Genomic DNA, 23,456 nt, shown 5'->3' on the forward strand with positions numbered 1-23,456 from the left:
GTACGTGAAATTTCACAGGAATTTCGCCGAAATTTCAGGACCATTTGGAACAGGAGCGCGAATCCGCACCCCCCCCCCCCCCCCCAAAGTTAAACCGGAGACACCCAGGTGAATTTAATTTAATTTAGCTGTATCCGAGGAAGCAATGGGTACAAGTTCGGAGTAATTTTGGCAATTGTACAGCGAAACAAGTCCAAAATAAGTATAGAAATAGGAGTACAAAAAAAAGGAAATAAATCGCATTCAAACGCTAAATCCAGGAAAGTAATAATAATACCAAAGAAAAAAAAGTCAAAATCGGATTCGCTTTGCCTCAGCCCCTCATGCGTGAGCAGACGGGCCGAGGCCCACGACGAGCGGCCCAGGCGGCCCAAAGTAGGGCACGCCCGTGGGCGGGGGCGCGGCGGGTGAGGCGGCGGAGGAGGACGACGACGAAGCGACACCGGGGAAGGCAGCCACGGCGGGCTGCGTGAGCGGGTTGGCCGGCGGCGTGGTGGCGGTGGCCGGGAGGAGCGGGTCGCCGCCGTACGCGGGCCCCTGCTGTTGCTGCTGGCAGTCGGGCCAGCGGCAGTCTGGCTGGGCCCTGTTGGCTCCCCACGTGTGGCGGGCCAGGCCGATGCCGAGGACGAGGCCCGCGACGAGGAGCGCGGCGACGAGGCACACGAAGATCTTGGTCGCCTTGCCCACGTAGCAGCACATTGGAGGGCAGGGCTGGGCAGCCGCTGCTCTCTTCAACCTCGAGCCACCACTCCCTCCTCTCTCACTAGAAGAACATGCACGGAGGGAAACTGGGTGAGAAGAGAGAGAGAGAGAGAGAGAGAGAGAGAGAGAGAGAAATGGGAGAGTGAGTGATGGCGAATGGGTCACAGAGCAAGAGCGAGGGGGCACTCGGCCACCTCGCTTTTGTTTTGGTGTTAGTGCTGCTTGTCGGATTAGCGCTCGTGCATGGCTACACGTGAAGGAGAGAGAGCGAGATAGCGTGAGGAAAAGTTCTGTTAGTTGCTCTTACCGAAGTACGCACAGTATTATAATAGTAAGCAATTAACAAACAATCACGAGAGCTTGATTATGTCACAAAAACTTTTTATCTTATTCAGTGCCGTTCAGTTTTCGCAGTTAGTTTGGTCATCAGCCTGCTCTGTGCTCTGTGCTTTCTGGTTTGCATGACAGAATGGAAAGGTCACAAAATCATTTCTGCAGTGGTACGTTGTGCTCTTCTGCATTCACCTGACAGAGTGATCACAGCAGAATTGTTATATTGTGATCCAAATTCTACTGGGAGATTGTTGAAATTTGGGCTTGGCTCATTAAATATTTTAGTTATTCCAAATAAATCTCAAAGGCCCATGTGGTGCAAACTTTTAATCCCACATTGCTAGTAGAAGTTGAGGAGACCATATGACTCTCCTATATATTTAATCCATAGGCTTCACCGGAGAACATCAATCCGATTATTCCTCTTGTAAGCCGCCGTTAGCCATTGTAAACACACACCCGATATAGTAAAGTTCTTGCTGGCTGGCGCCCGTTGTTTTTACCCTTCGCATTGGAGGGGTTTTCCACGTTAAATCCTTGTATCTCTTGAAGTTTGATCTTTGCTGTTTTCATCGTTTTGTTCGCCGTCGCTTCTAACAAGAATTGCAGAAAGCAAGCAGAATTCTTAGGCGACAAAAGCGCACTTCTACCATCTGTTGTGCTTGTCGGTAACAGAAGTTACTCTGCCGAGTGCCGACGCTCCTGGTCAAAAGTAAAACCTGGGGATCTATTGGACGAGGCGACAGTAAGTGTGAAGCTTCAGAGCCCCACAGATCATGGGAATGGGATCGTGGAGCGAGCACTGTACACCACAGTCCGTGGTGCCATGGCGGCATGCCATGGTGTCTCCCCAGCAATGATTTGCCTTCCCTTCCTCGTCTTCCCTATCACCTTTTTCTTCAGCGCCTCTCGGACGAAGATAAGACTATCTATCATTGAGAGAAAAGCTGAAGCCAGCCTGTGACATATCGATAGTTGCTCACATGTTGCATTGGGACACAGCACAGCTTGCAGTTTTGTTCATTATCCTAGGGTGGTTAGGTGCAGGTCAGGTCCATTTCTGTTGTATATTCGTTTGATTCAGATGCAAAGCTGCAGGTGCACTGGCGCCTTGAAATACTAATCTAAAAAAAAAGAAGCTACCTCTACCACATAGTACCTACCAACGTAATCTGGGATTTTACATCACGCTTAGGCTATCTTCAACAGGTAACGCAAAAGGACACGCAAATGTAAAAATGGCTCTCGCACGACGCTGTAGCGCAATGCATGTGTCTCCAACAGAGCATGCATTCGCAAGAGCCAAAATGCACACGAAGAGAGAGGGTGTGCAAATTTGCACATCCTCCCTCCTCCAATGCATAACTGTACATGTGAGGGAGAGGGTGAGGAATAATAATATTTTATTGAGAGAGTGTTGTTTAGGTGGAAGATGCATTTGCATATGCGTGGTTTGTTGGAGAAACAAAAATTTACATGCCATATGCATACACTGTTCACTATGCAAATAGCTAAATGCCTCTCTGAAAATGCATTTTCTTGTTGGAGATAGCCATGGGGATTTGCACATTTGCAATGCTGCAGAGATGGTAACACTTTAGTACTCCATTGTCAGAAGAGAGCAGTTTGGCACTAGCATAATCAACCATTTACCATCTGAGGTGAGCTGATAAGCGACCTTTATTTTTCAACCTCAAACGCATGCAACATTCAGAGTCACACTCTTTCAAAAAAAAAAAAAACAGAGTCACACACACTGCTGTCACAGTTGCAGGACCAACAGGCAAGACTACTGAGCTATAAAGCGACACCCATCAGAGTCACAAGTGCGACAATGTACAGTTTGGAACATCCCAGACGCAATTCAGAAACCTGACCAGGCAGTGCTCACGGTCACAGAGCAGTTTCAGAGGACATGATGGCGACGAACGGCTATTCGACGACTATCTGAGTTTCGAAGGGATCAGCAGAAGCATCCACCAGCTTCTTCAACTCATCTGGATTCGCCCCAACGATCTTCCTCACCACCTCCTTGTTCTTGATCAGGAAAAATGTCGGCATGGCCTTCACTCCGTACTTGGATGAAACACTCTGCATTCATTTACAGTGCGTCAGTACAGCATGGTGGCATAGCTTAATCAGACTTTCTACAGAGACATGTATGAAGAGCGAGTTCCTTTCTTTCCTTAGAGGTTAGACCATAAAAAGCCCAGACACAAGACTCGTAAGGTCAAAAGTGATTTACCTGGATATCGTCAACATCCACATAGAGGAACAAGATCTCAGGGTGGGTCTGAGCTAGCTCCTCAAACTTGTAGTTCATGGACAGCGATGTCACACACCATGATGCCCCGAAATGGGCAACAACCTGCACGAAATGGAGGGATAATTTATCAAGGTTAAGATTTTGTGTGGATTTGAAAAACAGGAGCAGGATCGCTGTTCACTAGCAAAAACGGAGCACCTACCGTCAGGTTAATCTTTCCCCAGCTCTACTGATTTTGCTCATTATAATGAAAGGAAAAGATGTAAAGGATGCACAAACAGCAAAAGGGAGAACAAGGAGCATGGCTATATAGAAACCAAGTTGCTAAAAAGTTGTATAATCTCACAAAAGTAACAGCGTTATGATATACAGCAATCGTTCTCGCACAATCATAAACAGAAACAAAGAATGGACCCAACTGGAAATAACTGAGAGCCCGCACCATCAAAGGGCATCGTTAGAACTTTGAAAAATTGAACGGAATCTCAACAAGAAGAAAAGCAGCAGGCCAAAGGAGAGGGGAGGGGAGGGGAGGAAAGGGAGAGGAAGGGGGTACCCACAGGGCGCCCTTCGTTGCTTGCTTGATTGGTGAACAGCTCCCACGCCTCCTCGCTCTGAACCTTCACGACCTTCGAATTGCCAACCCCCCGGGGCTGCTGGATCTCCATACGGCCTGAGAACACAAGCTTCTTCCCCTTCTCTGTCCTGCTGCTTCTGGGTCTCCTCCATGACCCCTTCCCCAGCAAGAAAAAGATTTACAGATTGACTACGGAAAGAGAGGTGTGCCAATCCTCTCCGATAAGATAAGCATGGGAATATATTCTACAGATGGTGGGGCCGGCCTTATTTTGGCTGGTCTGATTTTTCTGGAGTCAGGAGGATCCTATGCAGCATTAAAAACTCTTTACAGTATGTGTTTATGTGAACCACATAAGAGATATTTCCAGTAGTAGAAAAAAGAGAGACGTACAAATGGAAGCATATTAATACAATGCTTATCAGCCTAGGTGAGAACATGTGATGCATAAATAGTGAGAACACGGGATGCATAAATATTAATAGAATGCTTATCAGGTGAGATGCCGGAAAGGAGCCCACAACTTAATCTTATTAACTAACATCCTAGTAAAACGCGTCCATCATAGTCAAATCCACATCATAGGGTGTTGCTGGCAGTGCTACATTCTTCTGCGGCATCAATTTGCTTATCTTCTTGAAACTTAGATCAGGGTTTGTTGGAGCTCGAGTTTCTAATGCCCGTGGGAGTTGGACATCGCTGGGAATTGGCTGCTTGCCTCTCCTTTGTATTCTTTCCTTCTTAATGAATTGACACAGCTTTCATGCATCGCTGGAGAGAAGAAAACAAAAAGATATTGAATAGATCTTGGATTATCCAATGAAAAATAACCTGGTCTCTGGGCTATTATAAAAGTAATATTAGTATGATAAACCTGTACTGAATGTCTCTTGCTTCCTCTCTTAAATGATGTAGCAGAGCTGCTGCTGATTTCTTAAAAAAAACAGTACGAGTCAAGCTAGTTTTTTTTTTGGAAACAACTGATTTTTTGGAAATTCAGAATTATAACCTACATACATTTACCGATCGTTGCCCGGATGGGATGGAAATGTAGTTTCAATTCTGAAACCGCGTGACAATTAATTAATATTACTGAAATCTACTATATACCAAACGAAAAGCGTGAGAAGGTTTCGGTACTCAAAAGATATGCTGCTCTCAGCATATTGCCACTACCTACACTGTACAAGTTACCAAGATTTATGTTGAGTTTCAACTTTGTGGCCAAATGTGGCATAAACCAGCTCATCATACATCACATTACAATGATGGCTACAACGACTTTACCCATAACTCAGCCTACAATCAAATGGACGTGCTTGTCCGACGTCTTGGTATCCCAATCTCACAAGCATTCACCCTTGAAGCAAACCTCAATGAGCATATTGTCTCCCCAACAGATGATGCCTCAGGTGAAATATTGACAAACATGAGAGCTTTCGAGTCCCCTCCAAGGCAAGGCTGCAAAGTCAAGTAATAGTTAAGAAATTGTTTAAAATGAACTCCTGAACATACAACTTTAAATAGATACAATGAATCACTAACCTGCAATAGGTATGTAAGTTTTGAATTTCTGAAGGGAACATGGTCATCTCCTTTTGCAATCGCAAAGATTACATCACTTAGAGCTGACAAGCTTTTATTGATTGACTAAAACATAAAAAAAATGATTACATACCACTACCAAATGCTGAGAATATTGGAAATCTGTAAGAAACAAACACTTACCTGAGTTTCCTTCAAGCGATCACCTGTGGAACTACTTTTAGCAAGACGCTCGCTCCCAGCTAAATCAATCAAGTTAAGAATCCCTTCGACATGTTGACCTGTGTTCTGCAAGAAAATTAAAAAAATATAGTTGTATCATTTATGATTATTTAGTATACTGGGTATTTGCATATCTCATTTGATAACGATATCTTTAGTGTGTGAGACTTTGCATACCTTATTTGACCCTGATATCTTTAGTGTGAATACAAAATGACTCCTAGAGGATTGCTCATTCATCTGGGTCTTACCCACAGATCTGTTAAAAATGTAGAACACAATATTAGATCCAATACAGATATGTAGTCACTTAAATATACATGTAGGGAAACCAGGTTAGATACAAGGTTAAACCAGTGATTTTGCTTCCCTAAAAACAAGTAAAACATTCCATTAACTATATACTAACACTACCCTTTGCACAAAATAAATAATGCACCAATAAGTCTATTGTATTGAAGCAAAAAGTTAGTAACAAATGTCAATTCTCAACAAGAAACAAGGGTCAATTGAATATGTGCGATGAAAGAGGCTCACCTGCTGTGGGATGCTTTCTCTAGTAGATTAGTCACATCAGCAATACTGAAGACATCAATAATTGTAAGATCAGACACAGTTGTATTCCCATGAGGGTCATGCTTTATAGTATATTGTTTACTGGCTGACATGTCAAAACTATTTGGGCGTCCTGGTGCTAACAAATCACGAATTGACTCATTGTATATTTCCAACATTGATGCCTACACATTGAGTCAAATATACATTATATTAGTACAACACAAACCAACACAGCACTTTGTGAGCCAAATAGTTGTGTGATACTAACTTGCATGAAATACTCCCATCCTTGAGACTCTAGAGATTGACTTGTCTTAAAAATTTGTTCCAATGAACGAGGAATCATGCCTTTCTGATCATTCCCTGGTCTGCCCATCATCGTATAAGTTTTACCAGATCCGGTTTGACCGTATGCAAATATGCATACCTGCATCACAGCGACACATTAACCACGATAAATTGCTTCATAGATGAACAAAAGATACGACAACTAACCAATATGCGTATGATTTCCATTGCATATGTTGGGAGTGAAGGACGATTGCAACCATACAAGGTGAACATTCATAACTATCCATCAGTGCATCATGTTGCAATTCAAAGTTAATACCTTATATCCATCAAGGGCACTTTGGACTAATTGCGATATTTCCACAAACACATCTTCTTGTGAAGCATTGTGGTCAAAAACCTTGTCATACGAAAAGGAAAGCTTTTGGCCTGCATGGGAAAATATAACAAAAAAGGAACACCACATTCGTATCATAATATAAAACTCAGTAAGAAACCCAAGAAATAACTATGTTGAACACATAATTTACCTTGGTTCATCAAATCAATAGCACGCCCTGCAGATTCTACTGATGTTGGAAAAGAGATAGAGGCACCTTCTAGACCATTTGAATCACCATGAAACCGAAGAAGCGGACGAACTCGACAGAAAACCCTGATATTTCCTTTCAATTCCTGTAAAGATGAGGCTAATCAATACCTAGAGAGTAAACATATACAAACAAAGAGATAGTATGTTTTCATGTATTACCAGTATGGTGTTGTGTAGTTTTTTCCGCAACTCATCACCTTCAACAATTTGAGACTCTGCATGTGCCAAACGCTCCTCAAGGTATTTTATTTTCTCCTTCTGCTCTTCATACCCTGTCATCGCCTCGATTGCAGTCACATCAGCAAGCTGCGTAGATGAATAATTGTTTCAAACAACAAAAAACGAAATGATACATTAGTACATTAGTTTCATAGAGGTATTAGAAATACTAGAAGCAACTAGCAAATGATTCAACTTCTAACCTTCAACTTCTCGGTTGCAACTGCAAGCTGCTTCTGTAAAGTCTGAATCTGATCTTGCTGTGTATTGCATGTTTCCTAAAAACAGAGAATGATTTTAAGCTCAATAGTTATGAGCTACAGATATGAATCCAAATCTGCAGATACAAACCTCAAGTGCTGATACTTTAGTGCTCATGCTCTCACATTCTTTAGATGATCTACCAATTTGTTCCTTGCAATTAGCAAGTTCAATGTTCAAATTGTTCAGTTGAGCAACTGAATGATCACGGTCATCTCTAGCCTGCTTCAACTCAGCTCTAAAGCACTCCACTTCTTTCCTGAGTTCTTCCTTCACCCTAATTGCCTCTTGTTGAGAAGCCTAACAGAATATTAAAAGAAAATAGATTTAAAAACATATATATTTGTAATTCATGCTGAAATATGCATATCATTCAAATTAATTGAACAGTCCATGACTTTCCTTATGAAACACATAAAATTCAATAAATAGTTGATCAAAAAATATTTCTTGAAAGTACTCACTCTAGAAGATTCTAGCTGGCTGCTCATTGAATTGTTACATTCTCTCAAAGCGGCCATAGTTTCCATCATGGCGCTCTTCTCTTTTTGTAGTTTTGAGATAGTCTCACCACTCTTTGAGGCATCAGCCTGAAGATTACTGTTGTACTGTTGTAAGCTGGTGTTGTATTCTTGAAGCCTTTTGTTCGTGTCTTGAACCATTTTTAGCTGGCAGTTCATGACATATATATGTTAACAAAGTGGTTTGACTCTTGAGGTACAAACCCATTTAAAAAAACAATAAGGTTACATTAACTATTTCCCTGAAAACATTATGCCAACCATTACCTGCTCGCTAAAGCGCTTGGCGTCATGAGTGACCCTTTCTAGATCTACAGTCAGTAGATCACGTGAACTCTCAGCCAATTCTCTTTCCTGCATTTCTTTCTCGTAAGACTCCGCAGCAATCTGCCATATACAAAATTGAGTAAATAAAATTTTAGCGAGAAGTTGGAAGTGGATCAATTACCACGCAAAAAATAAATAAGATTATCTGTCCCTCACCAATTTTTCGGACTTCTCCCTGCTCAAGGTCTCCTCTAGATTCTCGCAACGCCTTGTCAAATCCAAGTTAGCAGCTTTCAACTCTTCAATCGCATTGCTGAGCTGGGCCTCTGCAACGAGAATTTTATCGATAAATACCATGTGGCGCTGACAGGCACTCAAATGAACAACAATTCAGAATCTTCATCAGATACGAAATAGTACAGTGCGCTGAGAGCCTGTGAGGGCTCAATATTCCTCTCCATGAGCTCAGCCAAACGGAAAGAATAAAAGAAGAGTTAGGATTTATTACCCAATTGAGTATGACGGCTGTTCTCGGCATCCAAAGTACCCCGGAGCTTCTCCTGCTCAGCCAAATAGCCATCCTCTAGTTCCATGTACCATCGGATGCACGCCCTGAGCTTCTTGATGTAGTCGCTCATCTGCTCGACTCTCCCCTGCAGAAATATGACGAATTCAAGAAAACGCCTCCAAATCCGCAACAAAAGTACAAAACCCTAACCAATAAAGCCCCGCCGGCCGCCGGAACCAACCTTGAAATCGTTCTTGCTCTTGCCCTTCATCTTCTCGGCAAGCAGCCGCTCCACGTCTTCCCTCCCACTGAACTCGACCACGGGCGCGGCCTCCGCCCCGCCGTTGTTGATGGCCGACAGCACGTTCCGGCGCGGCGCCACCTTGAGCCCCATCTCGCGCCGCGCGGTCCCCGCGTTCTCCTTCTTCTGCGGCAACAGCAGCAGCAGCACCGTCACCACTCACCGCATTTCGAATCCCGGCCAACTCAGAAGCGAATAGCAAAACCCTAGAAACAAAGGGGAAAGTTTGCAGAGGAGGCGAGGAAAAAATCACCAGGTAGGAACCTCGAGGCGGCAGAGACGAGGCCATGGTGGGATTCCTTGGCGGGACTAGGGGTTCTAGCTTAGGTTTTCCTCCTCCCGGCGGTGGGAGAGGTGGAGCTTTCTCGTTGCGGGGTGGAGTGAACCCGACGGCAAAGAATCTCGTGGCTTTGAAGCGCCGACGAATTCGCACCCGGGATCCGAAAAGCCCCGGAAAACCTCAGCAGAGCCGCGGGGCCGAGGTGCTCTTCCAGGGAATTTTCCCGTTGGCTCGGATCCGAGCGAGAAGCCGAGGGGGAGGGGGGAGAAGGGGAGCTTTTTCGAAATATTTTGAACCCGACACGACAAGGGGTACCCGGCCCGATATGGCAGGAGGGGTTTATTTACTCCCCTGCCACTGGGGAGCGGCGCGGGCCGGCGCGGCAGGTGGCTCCGCGCCGGCCGCGGCCGCTCGTGGCGAAACAGTGGGTGGCCGGCCCGGCCGCGTGGCGGTCTCGGGGTTCCGTTCGCACGGGTAGGGGCAGTTCCGGCATGCTCGATCGCGACGAACGGTCAACTTCCGCGTCGCGGGCCTTGAGATGGGCCGGGCCGAGCGAGCTGCGACGTTGCTCTCCCCCGGCTGGCTGGGTGACTTTTGTCCCTTTCGGGTTGGGTTGGGCGCGACGCGCGACGAGGAGGCGAGGCGAGTCAGCAGTGCGATGCCGCGTCCCTTTTTCGCCTCCGGAACTGTGGTAGGCCGTCGCTTCACCGCCGGACGAGAACGACGACGACGACGAGACGCCATTACCGGCGATGGACGCTAGCTGATCGCTGTGTGTTTGTCTCGTCGTGTCGGGGAATTAAGTGCTTAACTAAAATTCCCAGATGATTTGGGCGCTGCTGGGGACTGACTGATTAGTGTACTGAACTGCTGATTAGGTTAATTAGCCGGTTAGGGATCTGTGGGGCCAGCTGGATTCTACTCCCCCATCAGCCACTTGCGCCCGGATCACTGTTCGCGTAACCTTGGGTTGGTGACCATACGTCGTGCTGATTGTCCGCGAGTTCAGTTCTTCACTACTTCTGATGAAGGTTAAAACTTCTGTTAGAAATCTAGGCAATTTTCGGTATATTTTAATTCCAAAATTAGATGTATAAACTAGCAATATTTCTATGACTTTAAGGAGTAAAATAAAACATGTGTACATGTTTATACTTATCACACATATAAGCATAAACAATATAAATAACCAAAGTTTTAGGAAGTACCCTAAAGCGGGGCCGTTGCCGGAGGCATTGGCTGCGCTGTTACCAACTGGAGTAGACATCTACTCGGTTGGCCTCAGTCGAAGTAGTCGAACTAAATCGGTGCAGGAAGAAGTTCGTAGTGCAGTCCCACGAACGGTCACCAAGATGTAGTCGACGTAGTCGTTCGGCCACCAGAATGTAGTCGACGTAGTCGTTCGGCTCGTCCACCAGGAAGTAGTCGTACAATCGGGCAAAGCCTTAGTATTTTTGAGCAGTCACGCTAAAGCGTTACCCAAAAACCTGATTGCCCGCCTATCCCGTGCAGGATCTCAAGGCGAGCAAGGTTTCGGAGGCCTGCTCACGCTAATTCTGTGCGCGCAGATATTAGCGTTGGGGAACTCAGTTGTTGCAACTGGAGAGGGAGAAGAGAGGAGCCGAGTTGCCTCAGTGCTCTGGTGCAGGATGGATGAGGGGCATGGCACTCCTTATATAGTGACTCAGGTGCTCAGGTTCGTTGAACCTGGACACCATCAGAGTCATTTAGGTGATGCAGTTATGGCCATTAATTACAGATTTAATTGCACGTTTAATCGCACGATTAATTGCTGTCAACGGCAAAATAGCCATCACATCACATCGCGCCGCGCCGCGCCGCGCCGCACCGCCCGCCCGCCCGTCCGGCCGGCCGCGCCGCGCCGCGCCGCGCCGCGCCGCGCCTCGGCCTCGGCCACGGCCACGGCCCGGCCCGGCGAGGCGAGCGAGCGCGCGCGCGCGTGTGGTTCACCGTCCTCCTCTTACCGGCTTCACAAGTGGTGTACAAGAAGTCCACCTTTTAAGTCGGTTGAGATCCTCCTCAATTCCCGGTACGGAATTAAACATTGATTCCCTAGCATTAATAGTGGGCTTTAAATTCTTTTAATGCTTTAGAATAAATGGGCCAAGCCCATTACTCCAACAATCCCCACCAAGAAATTCAAGCCACACTAGAAATACCCTCATTCTCTCATTGATATACCAGTATTCGACAGAGACTGTTAAGTTGAACTTCCATCTAGGACAAAGGCTACACTTATTCACAACTGTGCAATGGACTATGCCTTGAATTGCCAGTTTTGTGCAAACAAGTTTGACCAGAGCCCTACACTGGTACTAGGCTGCAAAAGCATCCCCGCGGTTTGGAGCTTATAAGTCATACTCCAGGCCCTTCATGAGTTTCTAGAGAATACCCAATTCTCATAGACCATGACCAGTGGTCAAACTCATATAGGTGTGTTCCTTTCAGATGTTCTGTAGGACAACATCTTTGTTTCAAGAAAACAACTCATTTGTTTAAAAGAAACCACCTGGCACACATTAAGGTATAGACCAACCTGCCATACAGATTAGAAGAGAAATGCACCTTATACACGGAATGAGCCCTTTTCACAAAGGTTCTCTTCTCACAGTCAGACTTTAGTTTGTTTCACCATCCTAATTCACGGGATCTCCGATCACATAGGACAGGTTTCCACTATAGAATGACTCACGTGGGTCTCAAGCCCAATTCCATAGATGCATTGTCTATCACATTTCGTGAAAGACCCTTTGTAAACTGATCTGCCAGATTTTTAGCCGTCTGAACATAGTCCAGGGCTATAACTCCGGAGTTTCTCAATTTTCTGACAGATTTCAACCGCCTTTTCACATGTCTAGATGACTTCATGTTATCCTTTGAACTATTCACCTTGACAATTACCGTTTGATTGTCACAGTTCATTAGGATTGCCGGTAACGGTTTTTTCAACTATCGGCAAGTCCATAAGGAGCTCACGAAGCCACTCAGCCTCAACAGTGGCGGTATCTAATGCTGTGAGTTCTGCTTCCATAGTTGACCTCGTTAAGATGGTCTGCTTGCAAGACTTCCAGGAAACAGCTCCACCACCAAGTGTAAACACATATCCACTTGTGGCCTTTATCTCATCAGCATCAGAAATCCAATTTGAATCACTATACCCTTCTAGTACCCTTGGGTACCCGGTGTAGTGAATTCCATAGTTCATTGTCCCCTTCAGATAGCGCATTACTCTTTCAAGACCCTTCCAATGATCATCTCCCGGGTTTGAAACAAACCGGCTCAGTTTGCTTACAGCAAACGAGATGTCAGGTCTTGTAGCGCTCGCTAAATACATTAATGAACCAATGATCTGAGAATATCTCAGCTGATCTCGCATTATCCTTTTGTTCTTTCTAAGAATTAAACTGGCATCATATGGTGTTGAGACAGGTTTATAGTCGCTATAACCAAAGCGACTTAACACCTTCTCCACATAGTGAGACTGTGTAAGAATCACCCCACCATTGATCTCTTTTACCAGCTTTATATTAAGGATAACATCAGCTTCTCCCAGATCCTTCATCTCAAAATTTTGAGATAAAAACTCTTTGACTTCCTTAATCACATTAAGGCTAGTGCCAAAGATCAGTATGTCATCCACATACAAGCACAAAATCACTCCTTCAGCCCCACCATAGCGATAGTACACACATCTGTCAGCTTCGTTCACAACAAAGCCGGCAGAGGTCAAAGTTCTATCAAACTTTTCATGCCACTGCTTAGGCGCTTGCTTGAGACCATATAAAGATTTTAACAACTTACAAACCATTCCTTCTTGACCCTTTGATACAAACCCATCCGGCTGATCCATATAGATCTCCTCTTCTAACTCTCCATTGAGGAAAGCCGTCTTAACGTCCATCTGATGAACGAGAAGACCATAAGAGGCTGCCAAGGAAAGTAACACTCGAATTGTGGTCAATCGGGCAACTGGTGAATAAGTGTCAAAGAAATCTTCTCCTTCTTTTTGTGTATAACCCTTGGCCACAAGCCTAGCCTTGTACTTTTCAATAGTACCATCTGGCCTAAGCTTTTTCTTGAACACCCACTTGCATCCAACCGGTTTACATCCATAAGGACGTTCAACGACCTCCCATGTTCCATTAGACATAATAGAATCCATCTCACTCCTTACTGCTTCCTTCCAATAGTCAGCATCAGGAGATGAATATGCCTCTTCAATGGTTCTGGGTGTATCATCTATGAGGTATACAATGAAATCATCACCAAAAGACTTTACAGTCCTTTGTCTCTTGCTCTTTCTCGGAGCATCATTGTTATCCTCCTCAGGATTTTCTACAAGTGTATGTTCATTGTGTTCTATCGGCTCAGCAGAGCCATCATCCTTGATGAACTCTTGCCTAGATGAACTTGTTTCATCTCTCATGGAAAAAATGTTTTCAAAAAATGTAGCATCTCTGGACTCCATTATAGTACCAACATGCATGTCAGGTACTCCAGATTTCACTATTAAAAATCTATATCCAACGCTGTGAATAGCATAACCTAGAAAGATACAATCCACAGTTTTAGGTCCAAGCTTACGTTTCTTGGTTATTGGCACACTCACTTTTGCCAAACAACCCCATGTACGTAAGTATGACAGTGTTGGCCTTTTCTTCTCCCATTCCTCGAAAGGAGTTATCTCTTTATTCTTTGTAGGAACACGGTTTATGACATGACATGCAGTCAATATAGCCTCACCCCACCATTCCTTGGAAAGTCCCGCTGTATCTAACATGGCGTTAACCAAATCCGTTAGAGTGCGGTTCTTTCTTTCGGCAACCCCATTTGACTGAGGTGAATAGGGAGGCGTCCTCTCATGAATAATACCATGTTCCTCGCAGAATAAAGTGAATAAATTTGAGAAATACTCGCCACCACGATCTGACCTAACTCTTTTGATCTTTCTCTCAAGTTGGTTTTCTACTTCAGCTTTATAGATTTTAAAGTAGTGTAAAGCTTCATCTTTTGACTTCAACAAATAGATGTAACAAAATCTAGTACTATCATCAATCAAAGTCATGAAATATTTTTTACCACCTTTTGTCAACACTCCATTCATTTCGCACAAATCGGAATGAATTAATTCTAAGGGTGCCAAGCTCCTTGCCTCCGCGGTCTTATGAGGCTTACGAGTTTGTTTTGATTCAACACATACATGACACTTAGAATTTTTGACAAAAGTGAACTTTGGAATTAAGCTCAAATTAGCTAAGCGCATCATACAACCAAAGTTAACGTGACAAAGCCTCGAATGCCAAACATTTGTTTCATCAACGTTAATAACATTGTATGCAATTTTATTACAAACATCTGACAAAGAAAGACGGAACAAACCTCCGCTTTCATAACCTTTTCCAACAAAAGTACCAAACTTAGACAAGATACATTTATTGGACTCAAAGACTAATTTGAAACCATCTCTACACAGTAGAGAGCCGCTGACTAAATTCTTCTTGATGGTGGGGACATGCTGCACGTTCTTCAGCTGCACGGTCTTCCCCGAAGTAAACTTCAGATTTACCGTACCAACACCAAGAACACGCGCATGTGATCCGTTCCCCATCAGCAAGGAGGAAGTCCCGCCGGTCTGGTAAGAAGAGAACAAAGAAGCATCAGCACAAACATGAATATTAGCACCAGTGTCAACCCACCACTCGGGTGAACCAAAAACTGAAAGAACAGTAGGTAATAAATTACCGTACCCCGAAGTTCCTCCAGGCTCGCTAATAACCATGTTGGCGGAGTCGTTGCCTTTGCGGTTCGGACACTTTGCAGCAAAGTGATCCGTACTAGCACACACATAGCAGGCTCCCGTCTTCTTCTTCTTAAAAGTGGTTGTCTTCTTAGTCTTTGGTTGGTTCTGCGGTGGCTTTTTCTTGTTCTTATGGGAGTTGTTCTTCTGAACAAGATTGGCACTTGAAGCACCAACAACTCCTTTCCCACGTATGTCCTTTGCTCTCGCCTTCTCCTCAACATCAAGAGTCCCTATGAGTCCATCTATTGTGAACTCCTGTCTCTTATGTTTTAGAGAAGTAGCAAAGTCCCTCCAAGAAGGTGGCAGCTTAGAGATTATACCTCCAGCCACAAACTTATTGGGTAACACACATGGGGACTCTTTGCTGCAATTTTTGAGATCTTTTGCCAGAGTATGTATTTCATGAGCTTGTTCCACTACAGAACGGTCTTCGACCATCCTGTACTCAAGGAACTGCTCCATGATATACAACTCACTCCCGGCGTCAGATACTCCATATTGAGCCTCAAGAGCATCCCACAAAGCTTTGCCAGTTGGCAGCCGGATATAAGAATCCACCAGGTTATCACCGAGAACACTAATGATCAAGCCTCGAAAGAGGATATCAGCCTCATCGAACGCACTCCCTTCCTCTGGAGAGAATTGTTCAGGCTTACCCTCTTTCACATGGATCACTCTCGATAGTGTTAACCACAGTATAAGCCGCTCTTGCCAACGTTTGTAATTTGAACCATCAAAAGGTGATGGTTTGATTGATGCAGCAAAGCTAGATACCGAAAGCCTATTAACACAATCAGGTTTTTGGATTGTTAGAAATCTAGGCAATTTTCGGTATATTTTAATTCCAAAATTAGATGTATAAACTAGCAATATTTCTATGACTTTAAGGAGTAAAATAAAACATGTGTACATGTTTATACTTATCACACATATAAGCATAAACAATATAAATAACCAAAGTTTCAGGAAGTACCCTAAAGCGGGGCCGTTGACGGAGGCATTGGCTGCGCTGTTACCAACTGGAGTAGACATCTACTCGGTTGGCCTCAGTCGAAGTAGTCGAACTAAATCGGTGCAGGAAGAAGTTCGCAGTGCAGTCCCACGAACGGTCACCAAGATGTAGTCGACGTAGTCGTTCGGCTCGTCCACCAGGAAGTAGTCGTACAATCGGGCAAAGCCTTAGTATTTTTGAGCAGTCACGCTAAAGCGTTACCCAAAAACTTGATTGCCCGCCTATCCCGTGCAGGATCTCAAGGCGAGCAAGGTTTAGCGAGCGCGCGCGCGCGTGTGGTTCACCGTCCTCCTCTTACCGGCTTCACAAGTGGTGTACAAGAAGTCCACCTTTTAAGTCGGTTGAGATCCTCCTCAATTCCCGGTACGGAATTAAACATTGATTCCCTAGCATTAATAGTGGGCTTTAAATTCTTTTAATGCTTTAGAATAAATGGGCCAAGCCCATTACTCCAACAACTTCAAGCTTTCTCCAAAGCTCCGACGTTGGCAGACAGCCAGACACGGGCCAACCAGAGGCCTTTTCTTATTGATTGATGATGATGAAGCTCTGAATTCTGAAAGCTTCACGGGTTTGTGTTAGAAATCGTAGAATGCCGTGCGTGCATGCTTTAAGTACAGTCCAAGTATCGGTGCGGGGATGCAGTGATTAGCGACTCGGGTTGTGGATGGAGGCATCATCATCATCATTAGATGTGTCTAATTGGCCATATTTTGCTAACAATCACATCAAGATTTCACTAAAAGACGAATGCCCGCATGCAGTACTAAATGAAGTCTATTTACAAAACCTTTTTAGGAATGAGTGTAAATTTTCGAGACGAATCTAATGAGCCAAGTCTCATCATGATTGGCTACAGTGATGCTACAGTAACCGTGCTCAAACATCCTCTAATCGTACGGTCAAAGGCCTCATTAGCTAAAGCAACTGCTACGGTACCATAGTTGTGGAGGTAATTTTATAATTAGACTTTAGTTACTACTCCTAATTAGTGGTCAAAGCATCGTTTCTCTCTCATCAAAATATTTTCACACCACAACCAAATATGGCCATTACGTGGCTTGTAATCCAGTTCTGGGTACCTGAACGCGCGCCCCACCTGACATGATGCTTTGCAGGTGAAGCTAGCTAGGGCCGTCGTGTACTTGACGCAGGACGATCGCATGGCAGATTGGCAAGTATGGGGTCCGTGTAACATCAGTCGTAGCGATAGTTTGGTGCCAGAGGCATCGTTCTTGACTCCGACAGAGCCGTACCGATGGATGAGCACCTCTCTCTCTGATCGGCTAGATTCTCTCAGAAAAAAAAGGGTTTATAAGTGACGAACTGAGGCTGTGTTTAGTTGGCCAAAAAGTTTGGGTTTTGGTACTGTACCACATTTCATTGTTATTTGACAAACATTATCCAATTATGAACTAATTAGGCTTAAAAGATTTATCTCGTGCTAATCAGTTAGACTGTGTAATTAGTTATTTTTTAATTACATTTAATGCTTCATGCATGTATACAAAAATTTAATGTGACGGGTGCTGTAGGAAATTTTTTGGAAACTAAGAGCAAGTATAGCAGTGGGCGCGGAGCGGGCTGAATCACTGCTGGCAGAGAGAGAAAAGGAGAATGCCGTGCAGGCGTCTCGCGAAACGCCGATCAGAAGCGGGCGAGTTCATTTACTCTACAGGAACGCTCCGATTGGTTTGTTTTGCTCCGATTGCACGGAAAGTAATAAAGACAGTGGGTCCCACCTCCACTGCCTCACCCGTCCGAGCTGACCTGCTCCTCTTCTCGCCCGCTTGCTGGCGCAACCATAAGCGTTGCTCTAAACGGGGCCTGACTGGCTTTCAGCTCGCCTGTTGCTGCATGGACAAAGCAGGGATTTTGGGATGGAAAGTTGCGATGAGTAGCACGCACCACCTCGCGGCAGAGAAACCAAGCGAGCGGCGCGCGCGTTTGGTTGTAGAAAGCGGCGTCGAAACCGCGTCGCGCATCGACCCGCCGGCGCTCCAACACCCAGAGCCCCCTGCCGACACGAGACCGACCATTGGGTTGGGTGGGGTACGCCGCACGGCACCGCTCAGGATGGTAGGATTAGCCCGGCCGTGGCGGCGCATCTGTCGGTGTGGGGATACACCGGGCCAGCAGGTGCCGGTGACAGTGCCTGCCGCTACCAGCGACGGCGACGGCGACGACGACGGCGACGTGGCGCGTCTCCGGCCGGCTCCGAACTCCGTGTGCGCGGCGAGCGCACGCGCACCGAACGGCTTGGGGAGCCTGGGACAAGAGCGCGCGTGGCACCGTTGGTTGGGGCGAACGAGCGCGGAGGCATGGGCACGTCGGACGTCGTGGGAGGCGCTTGTCCGACAACCGAAACGCTGAACGAATCGTAGGGCCCGAAGCAAGCCAAGCCGGGCCATGAGAGCAAGAATTATAGTTGTCGCCGACTGCCGGCTGAGAGGCGTTGGCTCGGGGTGGGCTCCGCGTGCATTTAATGCACGGCAGCGAGAGTGGCGTGCCTCTCAGCCGGTTCCGAACGGGCGGATAGCGAGACGCCCGCTCGCCTCTCTCTCCACTGCCACGGAGGATCCAGTCGGCTCTCCGCCGGCCCACAATACTTGCTCTGAGGCGAGACGACGGGCGATGACGCATGGCAGGGGTGCCGCCATGCCTGCGGGGGGAGCATGGTGGGGCTAGGCTTGCGTGGAGACGGCGGCCGGGCAGATTGGCACTTGCCACACGCCCGGAGCCCGGAGCGCTGCGGCCTTGTTTGTTTGCAGCCACTTGCGTTGCAATGGACGCGCGCGCAGCTGCCGCGCTCCCCATCTTGCTCTTCCATCGACAAGGAGCGTACTACCTGCCAGCGGCGCATCACTTCGTCGATGGCGTCGTGGCTCAGCCCATCGCTCGCAACGGTCCCGGTTGTCCGTCGGAGGCGCTGAGGACAACCGAACATGCGCAGGTTCCTGCGTCGATCAAAAGCCGACCAGGGAGTTCAGAGGCACCGCGCTGGCGCGCTGCAGATGGCTATTGGCAACATGCTGGGAACCACCGTCCAACATGCTAGCCACATTGTGCCACGTAACAATGCGCCACGTGGTTAGTGTTTGGAAATTTTCTCGATTGGAAAGCCAATTGCTTCCTCTTAATAAAATAAGATGGGACCGTTGTATCCTTCACTCTAAGCCTTGTTTGGTTGGTAGTAGTACAAGTAGCACAAAAATTTTGACCAATAATTAGGGGTACTAAATAAAGGCAATTGACAAAATTAACTCCACAACCCTGCACTACTTCGCGAGACGAATCTAATGAGGCCTTTGACCGCACGATTAGAGCATGGTTACTGTAACATCACTGTAGCCAATCATCGATTAATTACTATCATTAGATTCGTCGTGAAAAATTACACCCATCCGTGAAAAGATTTTGCAAATAAATTTCGTTTAGTACTCCATACATGTAAGATTTTTTTTTCGGGAATTGTGCGTGATACTCATGCTATACAACCAAACAGGGCCCTAGTTTCTCATATTGTGACATGTAGCAATGCGCCATCTACATGTTGGAACTGGCGTTCTAAATGTACGCTCATCCATGGACTTATTCACCGGTGAAGGGAAAAAAAAACTTTCTCCGGTTTTCATTCATTTTTGCCTCGGTTTGCATGGCAGCCGATCGTGGTAATAGGTGCAAGGGAGTATGAGTGATGCAGATAATTGAGAGATGAACAAGTGGTCCAATAACATGAGGTTGGCATGAGGCGACCAGCGTGGAGCATGGTAGGAGGTGGGCAGGACGACGAGGAGAGAGCTACTGCACTGCATGAAAGAGAGAAGACACAATCCAGTTGGAAAGGTACAAGATTATCCTTGAGGTCGAGGGTGAGGGAAGCAGCGTCACATGACGACCTCACTCTGAAGGCGGAAACTATCTTACCGCCACCGCACACCGAAAGCGGAAATGATCTGCCCTTTCCTTCCCCGACTAGTAAGTTAGCCTGTGCTAACGCTACAGGTAAAAATTACAACACGTGTAATATTTATGACAAATTTAGGATCTGATTTTGAGGCCCGGTCAAATGTAATTGGTTCCTCAAATAAACTATCAGCAGCAGCCTTGCCTTCAGAGTTTGCAGGCTTCCCTAGATCTTCCAAGGGATTTGCAGATCTTCCTAGAGATGTATATGTAGAACCAGATCTTCCAAGGGATTTGCAGATCTTCCTAGAGATGTATATGCAGAACCTGAAGCAGAGGCTGTGTCTAGAACAACAAATGGGTCATCTACCATGCTAGCTGTCGATTTAGAAGTTGGAACTGGGGGCTTCATTTTGTTATCATCAGTAACATTCCTGGAAAGTACAGTGAGAGCATCTCCAGCAGTTTGGCAAATCGAGTTGCAATCTTTAATTTTTGGCAAAAATGTTAAAAATACTCCTCCAACAGTTTGATAAAAGACTTGGCAATTTTTGGCAACTTGGGGAAAACCAGCCTCCAGCGCGTAAATATACGCGCGCGGCGCGCGATTGGCATCGTGGTTTCTAGTCAGGTGGAAGGGTGAAAAAAGAAATAAATAACAGAGAAGGGTTCCTGATTTAAGTTTTCAAGAGGTGGAAGGGCATAAATATAATTTTGTTTCTCTCTCAAAGTTCCTGATGTAAGTTAGATCTGAATTTGGCAAGTGAATTATGCCAAACTGTTGGAGATAAGTTCTTTTTTTACTTAGCATATTTTTTTAAAAATTGGCAAAACACAAGATATGTCAAGTAAAATATGGCAAACTATTGGAGATGCTCTAAGCATGAGAAATTGTCATGAGCTATCACACATTGGTTTATAAGAATTTAGAAAGTTATTGCAGCTAACTTTAAGAGAGAGGAAAGATGTCACTGATTTCACAATCTATTCATTCAATTACTGCAATATATGTGCATACACACAAGAGAGTTCAAGAGCCAATAATGTGATATACCACAGGGAATATGGAATTATACTTCTATTTAACAAGTCTGTAAAACTGTTTTACCATTCAAGTATTTCAATGGTTAGTTAGGAAGCCTCCTCAAGTTCTCTGATCAATGAAAAACTTTCATGTGACATCACCAGGAGTTGAGCATATCAGTATTAAATCTAAAGACTAAAGCTACCTAGACATTATGGTATGGCATATTAGAAAAGCTTCAACAATGGATTGCAGACACATGGCAACTGAGATTTTAGACCTGAGCAAACTGCACTTAACATTTCACAATTCTACTACAGACTCATGAGTCCCAGTAATACCAGCCTCAGCCCTAGCAATAATTGTAAATTTCATCCACCAGACTACAGTAAGAATTCCTTGATGAAAAGTTGCGAGAACTTGCCTCTCTAACTCATATTCTTCTTCGGCATACTTGTCGGGATTCATGAACTTCAATTGTTCACTGCAGCATGAACACATTAGAAAGTTATTAATATGTAAGGATTCCTATTTGGTTGAGGGTCTTGAATTTGGTATGTTGCAAATGCCTAGGGAATCCTATTTTTCCTGATTAGTTAATATGTTTCAAGACTGGGCAGGAAAAATATAAATGGAGAATGCAATGTTTTCAGGTTAAGCTCTTTAGGCCCTGTTTAGTTCCCAAAAAATTTCCTACAGTACCCGTCACATTGAATCTTTGAACACATGCATGAAGCATTAAATATAGTTGAAAAAATAACTAATTACACAGTCTAACTGATTAGCATATGATGAATCTTTTAAGTCTAATTAGTCGATGATTGGATATTATTTGTCAAGTAACAACGAAATGTGCAAACCAGTCAACTAATATATACTTAGTTGGTCAAATCCACTGCAAACTAGAATTAATAATAAAATCTCATGAGATCAAAATATAAATTATATATATACATTAATAGCAGCATCTTATTTCTCACAAAGTAGTATAACACAGTATAATAACAAAGTAGAATTTTGCTTGAAACTGAAACTTGAACATTGAAGAAACAGAGCTTTCATGTCATGCATATGAGATCTTGGCAGAAATAAAAATTGACATCATATACCCAACTCTGCGTTGCCTAATCTGATATTGAACACACCTATAAATGTCTGTTTTGAATAAAATTGGCAACATATGACATACCAAACTGTAGTTGCACATTTACTTGAGCAAACCTTATGCCACAGTGCTAACATGTCAAAAATTACATAGAATTGTTATATTTTATTCTATCTGTGTTAGTATGTCTGAAGGAATATATTAAAGCACTGCAGTCTTAGCAAGTTTCTTCCATCTAAATAATTTTCAAGCTCAACTTACTGTATCTGGATTTGGATCAAGAATTCTACGAATCAGTCTTAGCAAGTTTGGTGCAAAGCCATGAAGGTATCAGCTGCAATACTAAAGATTTAGTATGGTGCAAGATTGGTGCAAAGCCATGAAGACAAGTTCATGAAGATGAATGACTTAGTATGACACAAACACGATTTCTCAAAGTAGAATCAGCTGCAATACTAAAGATTTAGTATATTCTTGGAAACAAAGATGCAGGCCTTGCAATAATATACTCTACAAGCCTCTCCCTACCTACAGAGCCTCAACAGGTAACCAAATCACAAGAAACTATTCCCAGTTGCAACAAATAGGATTTAGTGGCAGTCCATTTTGACTTGTGAAGGGGACACATGAAACAGAAACACTTTAAGAAAGATAGTGACTAATCAACATGCATACAAAATGATGAAAGGTAGTGACTAATCAACACTTTAAGAGCACTGGATCCATGGTTACCATCACTTCCTTCTTTCGTCAATCTTGGAAGAAGCTCATCAAATATTTCGAAAAGACACAAAAATAAAGTGCTAGGTTCAAATAGGTACCTGCAATTCCCTTTATTAACCCTTTTCGCACATTCCGGCAAATTGCAATGCAAATTCATGCAAGCTACATATAAAAGTGGTTATCTCAGTTTCTATATGATTTTTAAATGATAATCAAATCTATATGAGTTCAGCCATCCTGCAACCAGTCTCATTACTTGAAACCCGGTGGCTTCTTCAGGCATGCTGCATCAAAATATTTTTATCTGTCAATAATTGTATTCAAAATATTTTGCAGTCATTTTCAGGCAAAGAAAATCCCCATCCTCCTAGACAAGATATGTCTGCCAAGGGAAGGTACCAATATGGATACTGCACAACCAA

The 23,456-nt window shown here is 44.5% G+C and overlaps 3 protein-coding genes across 3 annotated transcripts; all 3 read right to left on the reverse strand.

Annotated features, from left to right (window-relative positions):
- Nucleotides 1-109: 109 nt before the first annotated feature.
- Nucleotides 110-844, reverse strand: LOC120643132 (uncharacterized protein Os04g0629400-like). Its single transcript, XM_039919656.1, has one exon. It carries the CDS (start codon nt 697-699, stop codon nt 322-324), a length of 378 nt encoding a protein of 125 aa, XP_039775590.1. The 5' UTR covers nt 700-844; the 3' UTR covers nt 110-321.
- Nucleotides 845-2,668: 1,824 nt separating this feature from the next.
- LOC120641875 (thioredoxin-like protein CXXS1) lies at nt 2,669-4,088 on the reverse strand. Its single transcript, XM_039918186.1, has 3 exons — nt 3,862-4,088; nt 3,281-3,403; nt 2,669-3,126 (listed from the first exon to the last, which is right to left on the reverse strand). The coding sequence occupies exons 1-3, from the start codon at nt 3,967-3,969 to the stop codon at nt 2,968-2,970; spliced, it is 390 nt and encodes a 129-aa protein (XP_039774120.1). The 5' UTR covers nt 3,970-4,088; the 3' UTR covers nt 2,669-2,967.
- Nucleotides 4,089-4,944: 856 nt separating this feature from the next.
- On the reverse strand, nt 4,945-9,702 carry LOC120641876 (kinesin-like protein KIN-14H). The gene is made up of 17 exons (XM_039918187.1): nt 9,417-9,702; nt 9,104-9,289; nt 8,863-9,007; nt 8,571-8,680; nt 8,355-8,474; nt 8,031-8,234; nt 7,657-7,866; nt 7,509-7,583; nt 7,246-7,392; nt 7,025-7,169; nt 6,814-6,923; nt 6,472-6,630; nt 6,183-6,385; nt 5,823-5,904; nt 5,607-5,711; nt 5,424-5,528; nt 4,945-5,339 (listed from the first exon to the last, which is right to left on the reverse strand). The coding sequence occupies exons 1-17, from the start codon at nt 9,450-9,452 to the stop codon at nt 5,184-5,186; spliced, it is 2,298 nt and encodes a 765-aa protein (XP_039774121.1). The 5' UTR covers nt 9,453-9,702; the 3' UTR covers nt 4,945-5,183.
- Between the last annotated feature and the right edge of the window lie 13,754 nt (nt 9,703-23,456).

Source organism: Panicum virgatum, chromosome 7K, assembly GCF_016808335.1.
Source record: "Panicum virgatum strain AP13 chromosome 7K, P.virgatum_v5, whole genome shotgun sequence".
Lineage (NCBI taxonomy): Eukaryota > Viridiplantae > Streptophyta > Magnoliopsida > Poales > Poaceae > Panicum > Panicum virgatum.

Bases quoted from the DNA above. Each gene is read 5' to 3' on its own strand.
- LOC120643132 (XM_039919656.1), bottom strand. From the start codon at position 699: ATGTGCTGCTACGTGGGCAAGGCGACCAAGATCTTCGTGTGCCTCGTC.
- LOC120641875 (XM_039918186.1), bottom strand. From the start codon at position 3,969: ATGGAGATCCAGCAGCCCCGGGGGGTTGGCAATTCGAAGGTCGTGAAG. The intron at 3,404-3,861 runs GTGGGTACCCCC...CATTTCGTGCAG, and splicing joins CAAGCAACGAAGGGCGCCCT to GTTGTTGCCCATTTCGGGGC. The intron at 3,127-3,280 runs GTAAATCACTTT...AAATGAATGCAG, and splicing joins TGGATGTTGACGATATCCAG to AGTGTTTCATCCAAGTACGG.
- LOC120641876 (XM_039918187.1), bottom strand. From the start codon at position 9,452: ATGGCCTCGTCTCTGCCGCCTCGAGGTTCCTACCTG. The intron at 9,008-9,103 runs GTTGGTTCCGGC...ATATTTCTGCAG, and splicing joins AGAGCAAGAACGATTTCAAG to GGGAGAGTCGAGCAGATGAG. The intron at 7,584-7,656 runs GTTTGTATCTGC...CTCTGTTTTTAG, and splicing joins CTAAAGTATCAGCACTTGAG to GAAACATGCAATACACAGCA.